This window comes from Tigriopus californicus, chromosome 3, assembly GCF_007210705.1.
Source record: "Tigriopus californicus strain San Diego chromosome 3, Tcal_SD_v2.1, whole genome shotgun sequence".
Taxonomy (NCBI): domain Eukaryota; kingdom Metazoa; phylum Arthropoda; class Copepoda; order Harpacticoida; family Harpacticidae; genus Tigriopus; species Tigriopus californicus.
The window spans coordinates 11,758,751-11,777,707 of NC_081442.1; the positions used below are offsets into that span (position 1 = coordinate 11,758,751).

The following is an 18,957-nucleotide window of genomic DNA, read 5'->3' on the forward strand; positions in this document are numbered from 1 at the left end:
ATTCTAATATAGGATCAACATATTCCCTGCACATATTTGGGGGGAAGCAAATTGTTGAATGATGGTGCCCAAGAAATTTTCGATGTAACATGCAGAGGCTTCAAAAGGATCACAATGATTCACAAGGAAATTTTTAATAGAGTTCAATCCTTATCTTTAATGGCTGCCATTATGCAAATGAAGTGGCTCATCATCACGTCTTCCAAGAAAATAAGGCTGCACAATATCAGAAGAATGTGAACATTTTCAATCATCTTATTTTGTTCTCTTTGTTGAGACGCTATTCAGTGTTAATTAAAGTACGAACAAAAATAAAAGACGCATTTCGTGGCCTTCAAAGGGTTGAATATAATTTGTTATTGGACTAATCACTCAACCAATGTCATTTCTACCATACTTGTTTAGCAGCGGACTCAAGTTCAATATTGAGCTGTGCATTCATATTCTCAGCAATTTTATGTAGCCATATATAACCAAGAACTACATCAGCAAAAGACAGATTATTTTCTTACCACGCGCTACTTCAGTACTTGTATTGAAGAGGCTTGATAGTGAATATTTATAGACTTGGAATCCCTTTAAATTTGGGGTCAAGGTGTTTGATTTCACAGTTAGCCAAAGTGATTGCTTTTTTGTGTTTGGTCAGAGATTCATGCTGAAGTTAGCTCCGCAAACCACACATCAGTTGTGGCTTTCACAATGACAAGGGCCAAGACTAATTTGTCATAAAAGCAGTCATCAAAACCAATGGAATCTTCTATCTGGAAGCGACGCTCTGCTTTTCAGGTGGACAATTCAAGGGACCCGACCATTTTGAACCCAGGTATGGTATTAAAAAAAATAGAACACATCTTCCTGAGTTGACGTATTCCCAAAACCATGCTACTTCTAGTTGAGACGAAATCATGAAAGCATTGTTTATATGCTTTAAACGAGACTATANGTTAATTAAAGTACGAACAAAAATAAAAGACGCATTTCGTGGCCTTCAAAGGGTTGAATATAATTTGTTATTGGACTAATCACTCAACCAATGTCCTTTCTACCATACTTGTTTAGCAGCGGACTCAAGTTCAATATTGAGGTGTGCATTCATATTCTCAGCAATTTTATGTAGCCATATACAACCAAGAACTACATCAGCAAAAGACAGATTATTCTCTTACCACGCGTATCTCAATACTTGTATTGAAGAGGCTTGATAGTGAATATTCATAGACTTGGAATCCCTTTGAGTTTGGGGTCAAGGTGTTTGATTTCAGTTAGCCAAAGTGATTGCTTTTTTGTATTTGGTCAGAGATTCATGCTGAAGTTAGCTCCGCAAATCACACATCAGTTGTGGCTTTCACAATGACAAGAGCCAAGACTAATTTGTCATAAAAGAAAGCAGTCATCAAAACCAATGGAATCTTCTATCTGGAAGAACCCAAATAGTTTAAATATGCGAAATCATGCAAAATATTGTACGTATTATACCAAAGCAAGCAACTCGTGGTTGAATGTAATTTTCACCAAAATAAGAATTTGTGTCCACTAGTTTAAAGGTGTTATTGATCTCTAAAGTGCAACCAGTGTTTGGAGTCACCCTGTAGTCTCAGTGAATAAAGCGACTCCTTTCTGGTGAAGCGACGCTCTGCTTTTCAGGTGGACAATTCTAGGGACCCGACCATTTTGAACCCAGGTATGGCATTAAAGAAAATATAACACATCTTCCTGAGTTGACGTATTCCCAAAACCATGCTACTTCTAGTTGAGACAAAATCATGAAAGCATTGTTTATATGCTTTAAACGAGACTATAACCTGTTCACCAAACCTCTTAATGCTGAGAACGACAATTATCAATCTTTTAAAAAACCCTCAGTTGTAGGTAACTTCTGTATTTTTTTTATTGAAATGCGGTCATTTTACGACTCAAAAAATGATTCTTCTGACCCTTGTTAAGATAAGCTATCGAATTGACGAGTTTTTCAAACTAAGGTAAGTTAAGTGTTTATCTGAAACAAGTAGTTGAAGTTCTTTGTTTGTTCGAAAACGCACTTTTACTTTATTCCTACATTCTTTGCATCCTTTACTTTTTAAAACATTAGGAAATAAAGCTTGCTACGTAATCCTATTCCATATGTTCCCAAAATGATTTCAATATCGTGTTCGTTTCACGCAACAAAATTTGAATGGTAAGCTCAGGCCTTTATATACAAAGTTTCAATATTGTATCTCGCTTCTCACATTGTCAGATGCTCGACATTCCAAACAGGCAAAAAGTCTATCTAGTCACCAATATCAACCCTCAGTCCGACGACCGAGAGTTTGGGAAAAGGTATTGTTGTTTGAGAAGGGGTCATTTTTGTAGCATATGGCACCAATGATGCATTAGAAAATTGCTTCCGGTTCCGAGGATCGAATTAAGCCATTCCAATGAACCCGGGAACTTTACCTATAGGTATGGCTCACGCACACCTTTACATTCTCGTTCCATTCTTCGACCACGAAAGTCCGACCAGACTTTGTGGCGATACCCTCCCTCAATGATTGGAATCTGCACGTGAAAAGCGTCGACTAAAAGAAATCTTAGCATATGTTTAACGTGAAGGTAAGTATTGAGAAGTTGGAAAGCAAAAATAATTCATTTTAAGAAACTTGAAGAAATATTTGAACTATATTTGACTTCATTTAGGAAAATTGAACAATACAAAAGTACAAACGTGGCCAATATATCATAGCTAAATTTTGACTCTCAAAATACATCTGGGAAGAAGGTTAGAGGATCATTACAATTCTATTGTCAAATCTGTGAACCTTTTCAATTTTCAATAAAAACTAATAAAAGTTTGGTCGGGTACCAGGAAGTTGTTTCGTTGCAGCTTGGTCCTTTAATCGTGTGGACGGCTCTTTTCATTTACAAAGAACTGCACCCTGTCAATCATAAACTCGAAGAAGCAGACACAGAGTATCGTGAGGAATGAGTATGGAACAATTTTGCGATGGTAACACTAAGCCTACATATTTCAATAAAACCCACTTCATTTTGCTACATAGGGTTCCATGAGAAAACGAGTCTTGATAAGCTCACCCCACAAAGCCTGATATGCGTCAGCACAAATGTCACCTGAGCTGAACAGGGAAGCCAAAGAAGCAAGTGAGTTGGCCGGAAGTAAGTAATTACTCAGGTTGGATCAATATTCCCAGGCCATAGTTCTCACCTGAAGCAAGCAAGCATCCAAATTGTCCCAACTCCACTATACTAAATGCTACCATGTGAAGTTGGTCCATTGCTCTTGATGTTCTTGTCTACGACGGACCTATTGTTGTTCTCGAACCTTGAATCTCATGAAAAACAAGCATAATGGTGTGAGGGATGGGAAATTTGAATCAAGTTACTATCCTTTTTGAAAAGGAAGTAAATTGAACATTCAAAGGACTCAAGAAAGAGGAATTTTTCATTGATTCAACTACCTTGGATTCTTTTACGATGCTTGCAAAGCGCACGTTAAACCACTAAGGTCACCAGAACTAATGAATGCTTTTGGAAACGTGCAATATCGGATACCTTTCGCACCTTCTCTGAATCCTGTACAGTCCCCTCGTTTTTATTGTCTCCCAATACGAGAGCTCTCTCATTTCATCAATGTTACTAGTCAAATACCTTTGGACTTGTTCGACTTTTTACAAACCTGCTGAACTCATTGGAGCCCAAATGGGCGAAATATGCTGTATTCAAGATGTGACTGAATAATTGAACTGTACAGAGTACTGCAGTGTTATAATATCTCTGGACTTGAACGTCCGATACATTTGAAAAGGGAATAATTAAGTCCCGTATTTACCATGCAAAAAAATGAGATTCAAATGCTTGTAAAATAATGTATAAAATGATTGACATATCTGATCTGTAGTAAATAGAGTAAAATTCGCCGCACCTAAAACAGGTTTCTCTTCAAGAGCCAAATGTCTTGATTTGAAAGGAGAATGTACCCCTATTTCCAAGCCATAAACAAAATTTGCCCATATTAAAAAAAAAAGATGTTAGACGTGTGCCTCGAGACAGCACAAAACTAATCAAGTTGACATTGATGACCACAAAATAAAAAAAAATGGGGTCCACTTGATGTCCCGATACCAGCACAGATGCATCATCTCAAATGGCAATTTTCCACATTCCGACCGTGGGCGGAGGTCCAAGCAACCAAAATAAATCTTTATTAACATCCCTTTAATCATGCCAATTTCTACCTATTTGACCCCCATCAACCCAAAACCTCAATTAGATGGACTTGCTTGCCCCTCAATTACCGACTCGCTCCTTCCAGGAGGTTGAACTCGCGCTCAAGCTCATCATCGAGACCTTTCTCGACAACCACACGAACCATATGGGCGACCCACCAATTCACGAAGGTAGAATTACCATCCACGCACATATTGGAACCTCAAAATGAGGGAGGAATGTGTGTGTCCCTCCTTCTTGAGCCAAACTTGGCAGGGTTTTAACGCGTGGCGGAAAAGCGTCGGCAACAACCTTTCCTTTTGCAAGTTTGCCTCCGAAAAAAGCATATAACACATACTCCGCAGGACTGCCACTTAATGGGAATCTGCAATAAACAGCCGAGAATAAAAGACGATGAAATTATAGATGATACATTTAGAGCTATAACCCTGAATGCGTACATAGAGTCTTAATACCAATGTCCATGGCAACCCTGAACATGAGTCAGTTTTGTTCCTTCTTTTCAGACACCAGTGGCAACTGGCAACTCACCCCGCCTGTTCGGGGCACGAGTAGCCCTCAGGCAAATATGTCCCCTGGATTTCTTTTACCCAAATCTTCGTCATCAGACCCTGGTAGACGTTAAAAAAAAGATTGGCCACTGGTTGCTGCCCCAAAAAGCAACTCAACTTCTCATCAATTCATTGATCAAATACATGATTTCACATCGGTTCATAACCCTTAAAAACACGTCTGGCGATCAATTCTTGTGAAGAGAATCTACGTTGGGAGCTTGAATGGTCGGTTGGATAAGAGCTGTGGCGAGATGTGTGTAGTGGCAGTGGTACCCGTACAACAGTACAATTGTGGATCCGAGAGAAAGAGAGCCCCATGCAACGACGTCCAAATATAATGCAGCTGGCGTCCTTAAAATATGGCTGGAATGACGAGGCAGGAGTCCTACCTCACAAATTTATACAGAGTGCCTCAAAGAGAAATGTGTCGAAGCATTCAAACAAACATGGCGGGGCATTCCAACCATTCCAAGAGTTTGACTTGGTTTGATTGATCGTTGTTTATGTGAATCTTTGGCATTCTTGGCCAGCACATAATATCAAATATCGACTAGCCCTGATTTCAAAAGAGCATGGAAGTCAACAAAAGCCGGCGGTGCAAGTGAAGGTGTTATTTGGTTGGATGAGAATAATTTATGTGTCACTTGCTAAATGAAAATGCGTTATAATAGTTAGAAAATAGTTATAATAGCACCCTGTAATCCAATATTTGGATTTGCCATAGATTGGATCAGGGAAGAGCAAAGTGTTCTTGGTGTCCTCCTGGTCGTTATTATGGCACCCAAAGCCTCTGAAGGACTCCTCCACCAACTCCAAGCTCAAAGCTCAAAGAGTACCAATGACACACGGCAATGTCGCCTAACGATCGTCAGTAAATACAACAAAAAGCCGTCGAGTTCATCTTCGATATCAATGCCAGCCATGCGGATCCAATCCAATAATTCACTGAACTGCAATCCACCTCCTCCTCCTCATCATCATCATCATGATCCTAGCAGACTCGGAATCGTTGGAAACTCCGGGTTCATTCCACCATTTCCCTTGGCTTAATTGGCGGCCAAATCTGATCATTACGGGATTAACAATGCGCACCCATGCTGATTTCTCTTCTGGGAACGACTAGGGTCCTTGAATCCCAAGAGTCTCGTTAAAACACGGGTTTAAAGAGAACCCAATTTCCTGTTCAAACACTGACATGCACACGCACCCTACAAGTCAGTCGGGCAATCGCCTGCTCATATAGAACAGTACGTGGTAAGAGTTTTAAAAAGCTCGGCTTCCTTCCCCGGCTTTCAACGACCAATTCCTATTCAGGATCAAGCTCCAGGCAATCAGCAGGAAAGCGAAGAATAACCGAGTCAGGAAGTGTTCGAATGACTAAAGCAAGATGAGGAAAAAGCGCGAAAACCAGAATCGTTGGACTTTTTCAATGCGTTATAGTGGTTGTGCGTCCAATCAAGATCATTTGTTGGATCGATAAGTCACACTTTGGTGACCAACCATTTGTAAGATTGAGTCCATCATCCACTTTAGATCAATACAGCCTAACGATCCGTTCTTTCACTAGCTTAGAGAAGATACAATTTTTTTTGACATCACAAGTAACTCGAAAATATATCTACATATCCTACCCACGAGGAATCAATGTAGGGATTTGAACGCTAGGAGTAAGTTCCGTTGAGACATTCGTCCATATGAGGGGGAAGGGAAGGGGGGGTTGAAAAGCCATCAGGCCATATCTGTGATCAAAAAGCGAGGGAAATCCTAAAGGGACACGATGAACATGGCGTTGGGTGAATAGCACGTACCAACAACTGAACCGTTTGACATGCCCTCATGAGCTTGGTGCTTGGCTCTGTACGTACACACTAGATCCAGCCAACCAATGCGAGAGTCTACGTATGGCTAAGCAAACAGTTTGGCAGCATTATTCTGTATGCTATTGAGACTCACTCCGAGTCCTGAGGAGATTGGAGAGACCAACTGCACAAGGGGCAACGGCGCAACCGTTCGTAGGCAGCGCGCGAAACGATATGTCACCCCCGACAAGACCAGAAGCCGACTGAAGGGGGGGACTGATCAGGGAGCGGAGAGGGACTGAATGCCAAAATGTATTCCAGGCTCTAGGGTTGATCCAGCGAGTAATGCTAGGGTTTGCCAAGCTAGTCTTTCTCGGAAGCTCTCCATGATCGTGTCTGGACCAAGTTTGGGAGACTCAAGTGCAATTAGAAATCATTCCGGAGGCCAGGCTTCAGTAACTCAGTATCTCCTCCATAGCCAATATGAATGGGTTAACGAGCAATTTCCGTTTGGTTCTCCCCCAATCCCCCGTGAAACCGTCTGTTCTCCAACCAGTCATTAACAATGGGACTCTCCTTCTGAGCAATTCATCTCCCATTGCATTGAAATCCTTTCAAGATGGAGATTCCATGCCGGAAGGAACCACAGATAAGCCCATCATGGCTCGTGCCGATTCGACAGGAGGTCGGGAGAATAAAGCCGGTAAGAAAGTGACGTCCAAGAGATCGGCGAAGAATGGCTCAACGTCGTCGAAGAATGAGCACCCCGCGTCGGTGCCTTTTGTGAAGCATCACCATAGTGTGAAGAAGCCTCAAACGCCGTCAGTGTCGAGAAGAAATGCGCGAGAGAGGAACAGAGTGAAACAGGTCAACGACGGTTTCCTCACTCTCCGAAGTCACATCCCCAATGTGAAGGGGAAGACCAGTAAAGTGGACACGTTGCGTGCCGCCGTGGATTACATTCAAGCTTTAAGACGATTGATCGGAGAGGATCCGAGTATGGATCCAGACTGTCCTGGGCCCATCTTTACCAGCGAGAGCTTTGAGGACTACAAGTCCATGAACGACTCCGGGATGAGCTCGCCACCGCGATCACCAAGGTCGGGATCATCACTCTCCAATGGAGAACTTAACCCATTGGTCTATCAATTGCCTCCCGTGTCTGTAGCTGAGTTCAGTGGACTGGATCACTCCCGGATCTCTCCCAATCCTTCCGTGTCTCCCAAATCCGAACACATGGGCGCCTTTGATGGAAGTGGACACACGGCTGATACCTCTTCGTTCCTGGATGGATCCTCACATTGGTGGACGACTTTGGCCGTCCACGATCCCATGTCCAACCAGTCAGACGCTTGATAATCCTCACCCATCGTTCCAAAGTATTTTCACCGTTTTTAAGTCCAACGCTTAACGAATAACTCACATTGATCTCATTATTGTTTACCCATTGCCAGTCACAAATCCAGTCAAACTCATCGCTGCTGTATAAAAACTATTGTTTGCTCTGCTTTTATCTACCAGTTATGTATAGTCGTTTTGAAAGTAAATAAATATCATGAACCTACGGATGCCATTGACCTTGCCGGTAGCTTAGGAATTTGTGAACGGACCACTTGGTCGGTTTCCGCTGGGATTGCACCAGTTAATCCTTCCACAAACATCCTTTCGAAAACATGAGCCGAAATTCGAGCAGGGCTTTCACCCCAATCAAGACCATCCATCGCAAACTCAAAAACTCAATACAATGGGCACAAACTAGATTGAACGTGCTCCTCAAAGCGTTTGGCATCGGGCTTCAAGATTAATGGTGATCTCACAAGATAACAACACATCATGGGAAACAGTTTCTCTGTAGTGCATAAGGTACACAGATGGATGCGAGGGGTGGATTAATTTACGGGAATGTACCTATAGGTAACTATGCAGTTTCGGAAACACACGACAGAACAGACATTCAAGCTATTTTTGGAAGTTGTCGCAGGTTCAACTTTCATCCACGAGGCGATCAGCTATTGTTCTGGTCACAACAGATCTGGAGTAGAAAACATCCTGTTTGTCGCAAGCTTTTCGGGACGGATCTGATCAGACCTGAGTAAAGGAGATATAAAAGGGCGTATGGTAATTCGAAGTACTGAGACCATGGAGATTTTCTCTCAGTTCCGGATCTACTGGCCCAAATCCAAAGTGATCGCTGATCAGTTCTTAGAGGACAATAACTTTTGTGTAACTTCTTAGGTGATACTTGAAATATGCGGGTCAAAGCATCTTTGTAGGAAGGGGGCCGATGGTTCTTCTTTTACATTGCAGGGAGATACGTGGTATCCCGTTTCATTTTGAATTAGATTTTTGAATATTTCATCAAATATCACTCACTAGATTCCGAAATCGACTTCATGTGGCATGCAAGGAATTAACTCGTGATTAGCCCGTAGCACTAAAGTGAGAACGAATTAGAGGCAAGATTTGAAACAGGTTGAAAAGTTGCAATAGAAAGGCATTTCTGAGGTAGATTATTCAGCTCATAGTATTTGTAAAAGCCTAAATATTTCCAGTCTTCACATTTGAGTTTAATTTTTTTTTACAGACGAGAAAAATGAGTGAAAGGGGGCATATTCAAATTCATATCTTTTCTTTAATTGATAACCAGGGTTGAGATAAACCGTTTTTGATGGCTAAACAATCATTATCTTATCAAAAGCATTTTTTTCGGCAATGTTTTTGAACGCAAAGATTAACTCTTTGAATATGTCAAAAGGCTCACACAAAAAGTCACAAATGTTTTGTGAATGATTTTGAGCTAAAGACATTTTTTCACACACATTTTGGCTTCTCCAAATTTATGAAAAAATATATGAAGTTGTGAAAAATCTAGTGAAGCTGATTAGACTTGGACAAAAAAGTGACTTAAATACTTGATAAATACTTAAATAAATGATTCCATAAATTATTTTCACGTCAAGCTTTGAATTTATTTAATGAATTTCTCCAATGTATGTGTGCTCCACTGATGATAATTTTTGAAACGCCATCAAATACGACTTAGGAGCCCATGTTGTTACTTAGGTACGTTGTGAAGTGTTTTGTCCCTACTGAGCTTCATGAATCCAAAACATTCAGCTTCCTGGTTTTCTTCAATTCATAACATCAAATTTCGAAATCTAATGACCTTGTGTTAACACCAAAAAACTTACCTTTCGTTTCGTGATTATTGGTACGATTCCAATTTAAGCAAACCTAAAACAGAGAAACTCGTGCAAAAATTAGTGAAAACTGAACCACTGACACTGGCATAACTTATTTCACTCAGTGATTGAAAATTTCTTGATTTTGTGCTTCAAAAGTTAATTTTCACAAAAATACCAATGTTGTTTCTCATGAGAATTGGAGCTGCAACAATGTTGAAAATGTTTGGCATTTTTTACTGAAACTTGACAAGGTATTTTACCATTGACAAGTTCGCATATCATCTATTGATTACCGAATCTACGCGTACCTTTACCTTTTAGATGTCTCTGTGTAGATTTCAATCTCATTAACTGATAACCGAATTTGGTCCGTTAAAGGATGATCAGTTGATCACCAATGATTCTACGACGTGAAACATGGTGAGATAAAAGTCTAAGGTGGTATTTTGTATGTTGATCCAGATTTTTGCATTCCATTTCAAAGAAAGTAGAGGTACGCATTCTATTTGGCTTCAATTAATCTGAGTACAATAGATCCAAATCCAGTCACTACTATTACACATCGATGCAGTTCCAAGAAAAGATTTGAATTTCGTATTGATATTTCATGTACTGTGGTCAATGCATAAATAGTCCTTTTCATTCTCCTCTCACTACTCTCAGTGAGGACAAACAAACGTAGAGGCACAAGAATACGCTCTAAGATTCCTTACCGCTACCGGGATTGGAATCCCAGCACTTCAAGACGAGAAGATTATTTATTTTACTTGACTTTTATTTATATATATTATTTGATCGACCAACGAATTGGAGTTGGCTGATCTGGTTAACCCTTGAATATCAGGTTGATCAGGAATTTTAGTCAAAAACTTGTCCAAGTCTGACTTCAATCCTTTTATAGATGAGACCTACTCAATATCTTTACCTCCATTATCTACAAGTGGAGTATTCAAAGGAGTTGACTCGAAGGTCATTGAGCGGAATTTCATTCCGTTCAGGGCCATATTACTCTTAGTAACCCAAGAATAGATTATTTCCAGGTCAGTTGCATGGCTAGTGGAATCTTGGCCATTCCTACCAGAACTTACTTTGTATCGTCAGCATAAGAAGAGAGACTGGCAGTAATACTAAGCTTTTGAAGCGGGACAAATGTTATAAAAAGGAGGGGCCTTGAGATGGAACCCTGGGGAACACCTGACTTGACATTTGGGCGTAGGCCCAACTATTTTTGGAGACTAGCCACAATTACTGGATTCGAAGTGCTCTTCAGCCTTTTTGCCTGTTTACAACTCTTTTTGAACAAAGTCTTCCTATATTTTGGAATTTTTGAGGCCAATTACAACGTTAGGTATTTACATCTTCATCAAACTTTGTCCCTCCAACACAAAAGTACTTTAAGAAGTTTCACGAATGTCAAATGCATAATTTCATTTGGCGAAAAATTCACGTCCGTTTTAATCCTCATCAAGGTGATTCTTTGGTGTTGTTGCATATCAAGTTCCAGCAGATCTGTCATATTTTGATCTAATGAAACTCTAATGTAAGTGAAATTTAAGAAAAAGTGAATAAACGTGATTCTGAATAATGTGGATAAAAGTGATAAAAGATATCCTCCAACTTGGTACATAGTTAATCATAATGGTTGGATTATTTTGAATTAAGATATTGCAAATGTTAGTATCCTATTTAAGATAAATGATTTCTCAAATGGCAAACTTATTGCCATAGTGCCACAACGACAAAGTTTGTTGAAGAGGGAAAATCCCTAACTTTGTTATTGGCCATTAAATTGACCTTCCACCATGAAATTCCGTGTTGTGAGATTTTAAGATGGTCATCAAGTGTCTCAAAAATAGTCTTGATCATATCTTACTTGATTTAACTCTTGTGACCGCGTGAATAGACGTATTAAGCTACATTTTGGCCTTGATTTGAAAGACTGTAAAGGCATTTTCTATTGAAAAAGTGAATATTTTACCCAGTCGCAATTCAAAATAAGTGCTCAAGAAACCTTATCACGGTACCTTATTAGCTGAGCAAGGAAGATGACACCGCCTCTGCCGTCTGCTTCAATGGGGCCGTGCTCAAATTTGGAAACATGTCTTATGCAATATTTACCGGTAATCATGGGTTTTAGGTGACCTGAAAAGTGAGGGCGCTCTTTTGGCACTACTTTTGGCTCTTGCCTGTCCATGTGTCCGATGGACTGATTTGGCAGCTCAAATGCGTTGCTATAAGTGTCAGCCCTTAATGATCTCCCCCGTTTGTCAGGGTGGTCAAAATTTTAGTAATTTATGTTTTTAAGAGATTGAGCTTTATTCATAATGGATATATTTCAGATATGCATGAAGTGAAAGTTGAATGGCGTCCTATTCCTGTGAAGTTCATCTTGACTCTATTTTTTTGTAAATAGGAAGCCAAAAGTTAAGAAGTTGTTCCGAATTGTCTCTTCAGCTCTTTCATGCACATCTAAATATTTCCAAAATTTTGATTCCTCTTCTACAGACAAGGACATTTTAGCGCCAATTACTTTAAGACTGGCACTAAAACATCACGTTCACTTCTTGTTGAAGCGCTTTTTGCTCTCCTGCAATCTAAATTTGCTTGGTGGGTATAAACCCTAGCGCATATTGAAATTCTGGTGAATCCTCGAACGACAAGCTTTATACGGGGTTTCATCTCATCCTTGCTTCATGTATTACTCCTAGCGTGCCCTAATGCCGCTATAGCACATAAACTAGAGGACAAGCCCTCGAACGTCTCGAACATAAACCAATAGGCGTCCGCACACTTCAGGTACCCTAAAATCCATGATTACCACGGAGGGGACAAGATTCACTCAATTAAAACATTCTGTGCTTGAACGGCTATGGAAGCCATTGTCACCTATAACTAAGGTGATAGTTGAACGATGTCACTTCACCAGATCAATTTGCTCATTTACGAATAGTTAACTTGTTGTTGCCTTGCTTGGCACTCACTCAGAGTGCCTAGCTTTCGAAAAATGTAAACCGTTTAAAGAGAGGTTCTGATAACCATTCGAATTATTCGTTTCCAAAATGTAGCCATATTATACCTTACAAATGATGCCAAAACATTTGAGAATGGTTTGTCATGCCTGAGCTCAACCTTTGGACATGATTTCATCTTCGTCATTGTTTCTACCTACACTGCACTCCAACCCAAGATGTAACCCGTAATCCAGAAGCTATTGGACCGGCTAGTGCAAGGTCGTAAAATACATGCCACAAATGGGCGATACCGTCAAGATGTAGTGTGACCCAATCACTCTCGGTGAAGCGGTGAGAGCGCAAATATGAAACATGATCAATTTGTTTCAGGGTGTATGGCTACCTAGAACTGTCAGGTCAGTAGGTCAATCAACCTTTCAGCAGTAATCACGATCTTCTCAGTTCTGTCTGGATTCTTCCAATTTTCTGCCACATTCCTCGATCAAGAAGAGGCCTTGTGAACTTGTCAATAAAAATGAGGATGCTCCAGAACACTCTCAATTAATTGATACCAAGTGGATTTATTCTGGAAAAACACGGATGTATTACTGGAGCATGGGGATAACACAATGTCATGATTTAGTCCACCTTGTCCATGGACAGTGATCTTTCACGTCTCCTAGACCGTCCATCTCGGCCAGACCGGTCATCTCGACCGGAACGTGCACCTCGGCCAGGTCGCCCTTGGTCACGGCGACTATCTCGAGGAGAGGCCCGTCGGCGAGGGGATCGCGACCGCTGCACCCGACGGGGAGATCTTGAACGCTGCCTGGAGGCGGCACTTGGTCTACTGGCTCCTGAAGGGCTTCCTTTTGCACTTTGCCTCTCCTTATACTGAGCTGGAGGTGAGGGGGCAGACCTGTTTGAATGCTCCAAAGGTTCGGCCTTAATCTTTGAGCGGCGTTTATCTTCCTCCCCGGAAGATTTCCCACTTGAATTGGAAGAACTAGACGAATCTCGCTCTTCTTCCCTCTTGATTTTAGCTGTGAGCTCTGCAATGCGTTTACTGTAACGTTCCATTTCAGAATCGTCAGACGAATCCGAGGACTTTTCGGCTTTTATGCGTTTTCCTTTCGATTTGGGCTCTGCTTCACTTTCTGAACTAGAGGAAGAAGAATCAGAGGTCGAGCTGTCTTTCCGGCTTCGTTGGGTTTTGGATTTGGGTCTCTTTCTCGGCTTCTCATCATCTTCACTTGAGCTTGACGAGTCTGAGGTTCCTGATCCACTGGAATGGTCATCCTTTTTAGAAGACTTGTTTTTGCGCAAAGCCTGTTGTCTCAGGATAGCCTCCATCATCTTCAAAGCTTCTTCTCTATTCTTTTGCTTGGGTTGCTCTTCAGAGTCCTTTATGGCTGCCGAGGACGTGGACCTTTTGCGAGGTTCATTGTCTGAGGATGATGAGGATGAAGACGAGGAGGAGGAGGAGGATGAAGACGAGGATCCGCGACGACCTTTACGCAATTTTCGGTCTTTGTCATCAGCCACTAATTTCTTACTCTGACCACCATTGTCATGTGTCAGAGACACTTGTGACTTGGAAGATTTATCAGTGGTGTGTTTCTGAAGTTCATCGACGGCTCTTCTAGACCCTTGATGAGTATCCTTAAGTGATTGGGGTACCTTGGACACCTTTTCTTCAGAAGGAGAGCCTTTTCTAGAATTCACAGGTTCTTGAGACAAATCTCGATTGTGTCGATGTCTGGAATCCTTTTCAGATGATGGATTGGCCTCTTGGCCAGATCTCGTACCCAATTTCGGCTTGTCCCGCTCTTCAGAGCCTTGGCGGGTAGATTTGTTCTTATCATTGCAGTTCTTCTCCAAATCATCCGAATGACGTCGGTCCCTGATGGCCTTTGAGCGTTGACTGGACGATTTTCTACCATCAAAACTCTCTTGGTCATCTTCCTTCCTTGTTTGACGATCTGGATCTTCACCTCTTCTTGCTTGACCTTTGCCATCTTCATTCCTTCTTGATCGACTTTCTTCTTCAACCTTTCTTGACTGCCTCTGTTCTTCGTTGTTATTTCTTGATCGGCTTTTTTCGCCTTCATTTCGTCTGGACCGACTTGTACTTTCGGATGATTTGTTTCGTCGTCTTGAACTGGATCCTTCTTTGGCGTCTGATCTGACATCTCTATCAGGGGTCTTTCTCTTCACCGACCTTGACCTTGATCCCTCATCATGTCGATCAGGCTTTGGACTTTTTCTTTCTACTGATCTTCTCTTGTCTAATCTGGACTTGGAGCTCCTGGATCTTTCTGGAGACGAGTCATGACGCTTTTTCCGTGATGAAGACGAACTTGGCGAATCCTGTCTGGATATCTCAAGCTGGGGAGACTTTCCTCTACCTCGTCTGGATTTGGACCTTCTCTCGGCCGAGTCCTCGTGCTTGCCAACTGATGTTGACTTGGGCGATTTTTTCATGTCTTCCAAAGGCTCATTCTTCTCTCTATTTGACTTTGAATCTGGCTCAGATGAACGTGGGCTTGTTTTGGGAGCACGATCTTGAGTTGAAGCGGACCTGGCGTCTTGATGTTTGTCTTCGCCAAGCTTGGCAGATGATCTTCTGATTGGACTGATTGAGTGATATTTTCGGTCTCTATTGGAATCATGTCGTTCCCGCTTGGCATGGGATGGCCGAGGTGAAACATTTGGCAATTTCCGGGCACTGCCATCATCCGACGAAGAATCATGTCGCTTTCTTCGCGAGCTTTTGTCTGGACTCCTGTCACGACCAGATCTGGTCGACTTGGATTCAGATGCTTTCCTGTCCCTTTCATGAGACCGTGACCTTCTTTTAGACCTACTGGTTGGTCTGGCTTCTTCCTCATCTGATGAAGAATCATGCCGTTGACGTCTGGGTTTGGCTGCAATCTCATTCACCGGAGGTTTGGCAGTCTCAGACCGATCACGACTTGCCCGGTCATCACCATTGGTGCGAGCCTGATCCCGGTGGGCACGGCTCCTGTTGCGCTCAGAGTCATGTCGGGGGCGTGATCTGGCGCTTGGCGACTTGGTTCGCTCCGGCTGGCCTCGACGGGGCGGCGATCCCGAACGATCTGGCCGGGGCGAATTTCGATGAGAATCTGGCCGTGATCGTCGGCGGGGTGAGGCCGACCGTTTGACCCGCTTGGCATCCGGCGATCTGGATCGACGGCCCGGTTCATGCCTGGATCGCTTTCTCGACTTGAGCTCGCCCTCTTCCATTTCTTCTTCATTTGAAGAGGCTGAATCTTCAGAACTCGAACTTGGAGCGGTTCGTCGGCGTTTCTTCTGGATTTTCTTCTCCTTCTTCCTCTTCCTCTTCTTGTCTTTCTTCTCCTTTTTTCGTCGCTTCTTCGCCTTCTTGCGGGCCTTTTCATCTGGACTGGAGTGGGCCTGGCCATCCTCCTCATTCTCCTCCTCATCCTCGTCACTGCCCACCCAACCCAACTTTTTCCGCTTCTCCACTTCGGATCGAGCTTTTTCTTCGGCTCTTCGATTGGGATCGAGACTGGATCCGGCCACAAATTGATCCGATATCCCAAAGGCGGATTTGAGTCTGGCATTCTTCTCGTGGCGCGCTCGGGCTTCTTGATGGGTGTCCTTGTACACGGCTCGTCCAAACTCGTCGGTTTCCACGGAGTCCTTCTTATCCACATTCTTATCGATGAGCAGTTGTCGGTAAGCACTCACCTTCTGAGCCACCTCCTCTTCCGAGAGATTCTGCTCACGGAGTACCTCTTCCAATTCCAAACATTTCAATTCCAGTTTGCGCTTACGCTCATGGTCGAGAATGCCTTGATTGGGTTGGCGATTGGCCGCAGCGGCGGCCGCTCGATTCAGATCCTCTTCCGTTCGGTAATCCACGCGATCCTTTTTCGAGCGGACCAAACCGAGATTGCGGGTCACGTAGCCGTTCGTGCCGGACCCACGGGCGGTGGAGAGGCCGATGCCATTGTACATGCTGAAGTCACGGGCGATGAATCCAAGTCAGAAGAACCGGCTGGGCGGCTAGCAGCTCATGAGGGCACGGCTGAATTGTGGCCAGGATAGTGGCAACAGGCTTGCCAAAGCCAACGTGAATTATAGGACCAATTATGCGTTTGTGGACAGGCGCTAAGCCAAAACTCAGGTCATGTCATTAGTAGGCTGAAAAGTGAGGTGTGTGTTTAAGATTGATACATCTGGCAGGAAAATGCCCGTGGGTTTGGCTAATATTGGGGAGAGAAAGGTAATGTTCTTGGCAATGAGCTTTATTATCCTGCAATAAAATGACTACCCTTTGGGATGAAAGATCATCAAAAGACGTTTTCGACCAACGGACCGGAAAATTTCATGGCGGAAAGTGGCAGAAATTCCTTCAATGTCGATTTTCGCCATCGATGCCACTCGTGCATGGCCGTTTTGAAGGCAATCAGTTTTGATTTTTAGGATGCCAGTTTGCACCACATTTGGCTTATTGATGGCCAAAGCGGCAAATGTGTTTGGACAGCTTTGTGTTAAATATCAAATGAAAATTCAGTTTCAGCTGATGGAAAATGTCAGGGAGCCTGATTTATTGCTGGCCAGCTTCACGAAAATTGACCAAATTTGTCAGGACTTCATAGATGATACTTGAACTGCCTAAAAAAGTGTGGTCCAAACATTTAGTCAATAGAGATAAACCGGAATGGAGTTTCATTTAGAACATACATTGAATTGGCATGGAAGGGGTAAATTGTTTTGACGTTGTTTTCAAGAACTATCTTAGCTTAAAACAATAACAGACTTTTCGCATGACACTTTCGAACCTTTGAGACGGATCTGAAGTATTTTAGTTCTGTAGCCCCAAATCTACATATTAGATAATAGTCCTCCGCATCCTTCTCCTTTTTTTTCATTCCAACGTATTCTGCAAAAGTGATTTCAAGGTAACTCGACACGCCGGAAAAGTCGACACCTGAAAACTCAACACCTCTGAAAACTCGACACATCAGAAAAATTAGCACAACAGAAAACCGCACAAATATGAAACTGCCGTTCCAAGTCTTTTAATGACCTTTATGATGGCTTGACTAATGACCTTTTTACTTTTTTATACTTTTTACAGCAGAAGTATAACGGTCTAGGGGAAGGATTTCCTTTCTCCATTTTCAATTATCCTCAATAGCCCTTTTCATTCTCACTGCCCTCTCTCCTTGCCGACAAACAAACATAAGAGGACGGGAACGCGCTCTAAGACGCCTGATTTGAACAAGGTATTTTTTGCTGAACATCTTGTTGTTGATACATTCTAACACCATAAATAGACCACCAACTCTTCTGAGAGACCTTTAAAATCCTTAAAAAAAGGCAAATTTATCAATACTTTTGACCTCTAAATTGAAAAAATTAAGGAGCAATATACTTTATACGTGTAGCATACCAACAACTTTATGTGATTGTCTTTTTCCTTTAAATTGTCCTAAAAACTAAATTCAAGTCTAGAGATAGTGATGTTTTAAAAGTCCTTCATCAAAAACTTGAGAAGTTGTACTTTTTATAGTTTTATTTTGTTAGAAATGATGATTTGAAAAGTGTCAATCATGCAGTATACAATCTCCTTTAAAATGATCACTTACATGTCATAATTGTTCGAATTTCACCTGTAGAGGATTTGAAAGGTCTCCCAGATGAATGAGCTGTGGGGTTATTCATTGTATCATAATACTTTAGCAATACATTTTTTATCTAATAATCACTTGATAAAATATGGCATTTTAAAACGCGTTTTTTTGTTTCTACATTTGTTTGTCTGCACCTACACAAAGCAGAGGACGCTGTGTCCCTCAATGAAAAGGACGTCTTTTGATATGTTCTGTTTCGTGCATGTCGAGGTTTCTGATGTATTGAGTTTTCACTGAGTCGAGTTTTCCGATGTGTCGAATTTTTCAATGCGCCAAGACTTCCTTTGCCGAGTTTTCCAATGCGCTAAGTCTTCCTGTACCGAGTTTTCAGGCAAGTCTTCCAGTTCTCCAGTGTCGAGTTACCCTGGAACCCTGCAAAAATAAATCACCGATTTTTGTAAGTTTTTTTTTTATGAAAATACATTTGGCATGCATGGAAGCATTAGTATCAGAATATGATGCAATATATATTATGATGATTTTAATACTAATCAAAACATTATTACATTGGTGTAATATCAATGAAAAGGATGATCAAATTCGGACTTGATTTGCAA

At 41.9% G+C, this 18,957-nt stretch overlaps 3 protein-coding genes across 3 annotated transcripts in view; 2 read left to right on the plus strand and 1 right to left on the minus strand.

Moving 5' to 3' along the window:
- Positions 1-4,636, plus strand: part of LOC131878289 (uncharacterized) — a 10,814-nt gene extending 6,178 nt beyond the window's left edge. The window contains exons 5-7 of the mRNA XM_059224220.1: positions 1,645-2,965; positions 3,039-3,153; positions 4,310-4,636. Coding sequence (XP_059080203.1) covers positions 1,645-1,675 — 31 coding nt within the window. The 3' untranslated portion in view covers positions 1,676-2,965; positions 3,039-3,153; positions 4,310-4,636. The remainder of the gene's footprint in view (positions 1-1,644; positions 2,966-3,038; positions 3,154-4,309) is intronic.
- A 1,859-nt stretch (positions 4,637-6,495) lies between these two features.
- On the plus strand, positions 6,496-8,122 carry LOC131878286 (achaete-scute homolog 1-like). Its single transcript, XM_059224218.1, has one exon. The coding sequence runs from the start codon at positions 7,061-7,063 to the stop codon at positions 7,931-7,933; it is 873 nt and encodes a 290-aa protein (XP_059080201.1). The 5' UTR covers positions 6,496-7,060; the 3' UTR covers positions 7,934-8,122.
- Positions 8,123-13,274: 5,152 nt separating this feature from the next.
- On the minus strand, positions 13,275-16,825 carry LOC131878280 (serine/arginine repetitive matrix protein 2-like). Its single transcript, XM_059224207.1, has one exon. The coding sequence runs from the start codon at positions 16,716-16,718 to the stop codon at positions 13,353-13,355; it is 3,366 nt and encodes a 1,121-aa protein (XP_059080190.1). The 5' UTR covers positions 16,719-16,825; the 3' UTR covers positions 13,275-13,352.
- Between the last annotated feature and the right edge of the window lie 2,132 nt (positions 16,826-18,957).

What these genes read in the sequence shown, in the direction of transcription:
- LOC131878286 (XM_059224218.1), top strand. Translation starts at nt 7,061, where the DNA reads ATGAATGGGTTAACGAGCAATTTCCGTTTGGTTCTCCCCCAATCCCCC.
- LOC131878280 (XM_059224207.1), bottom strand. Translation starts at nt 16,718, where the DNA reads ATGTACAATGGCATCGGCCTCTCCACCGCCCGTGGGTCCGGCACGAAC.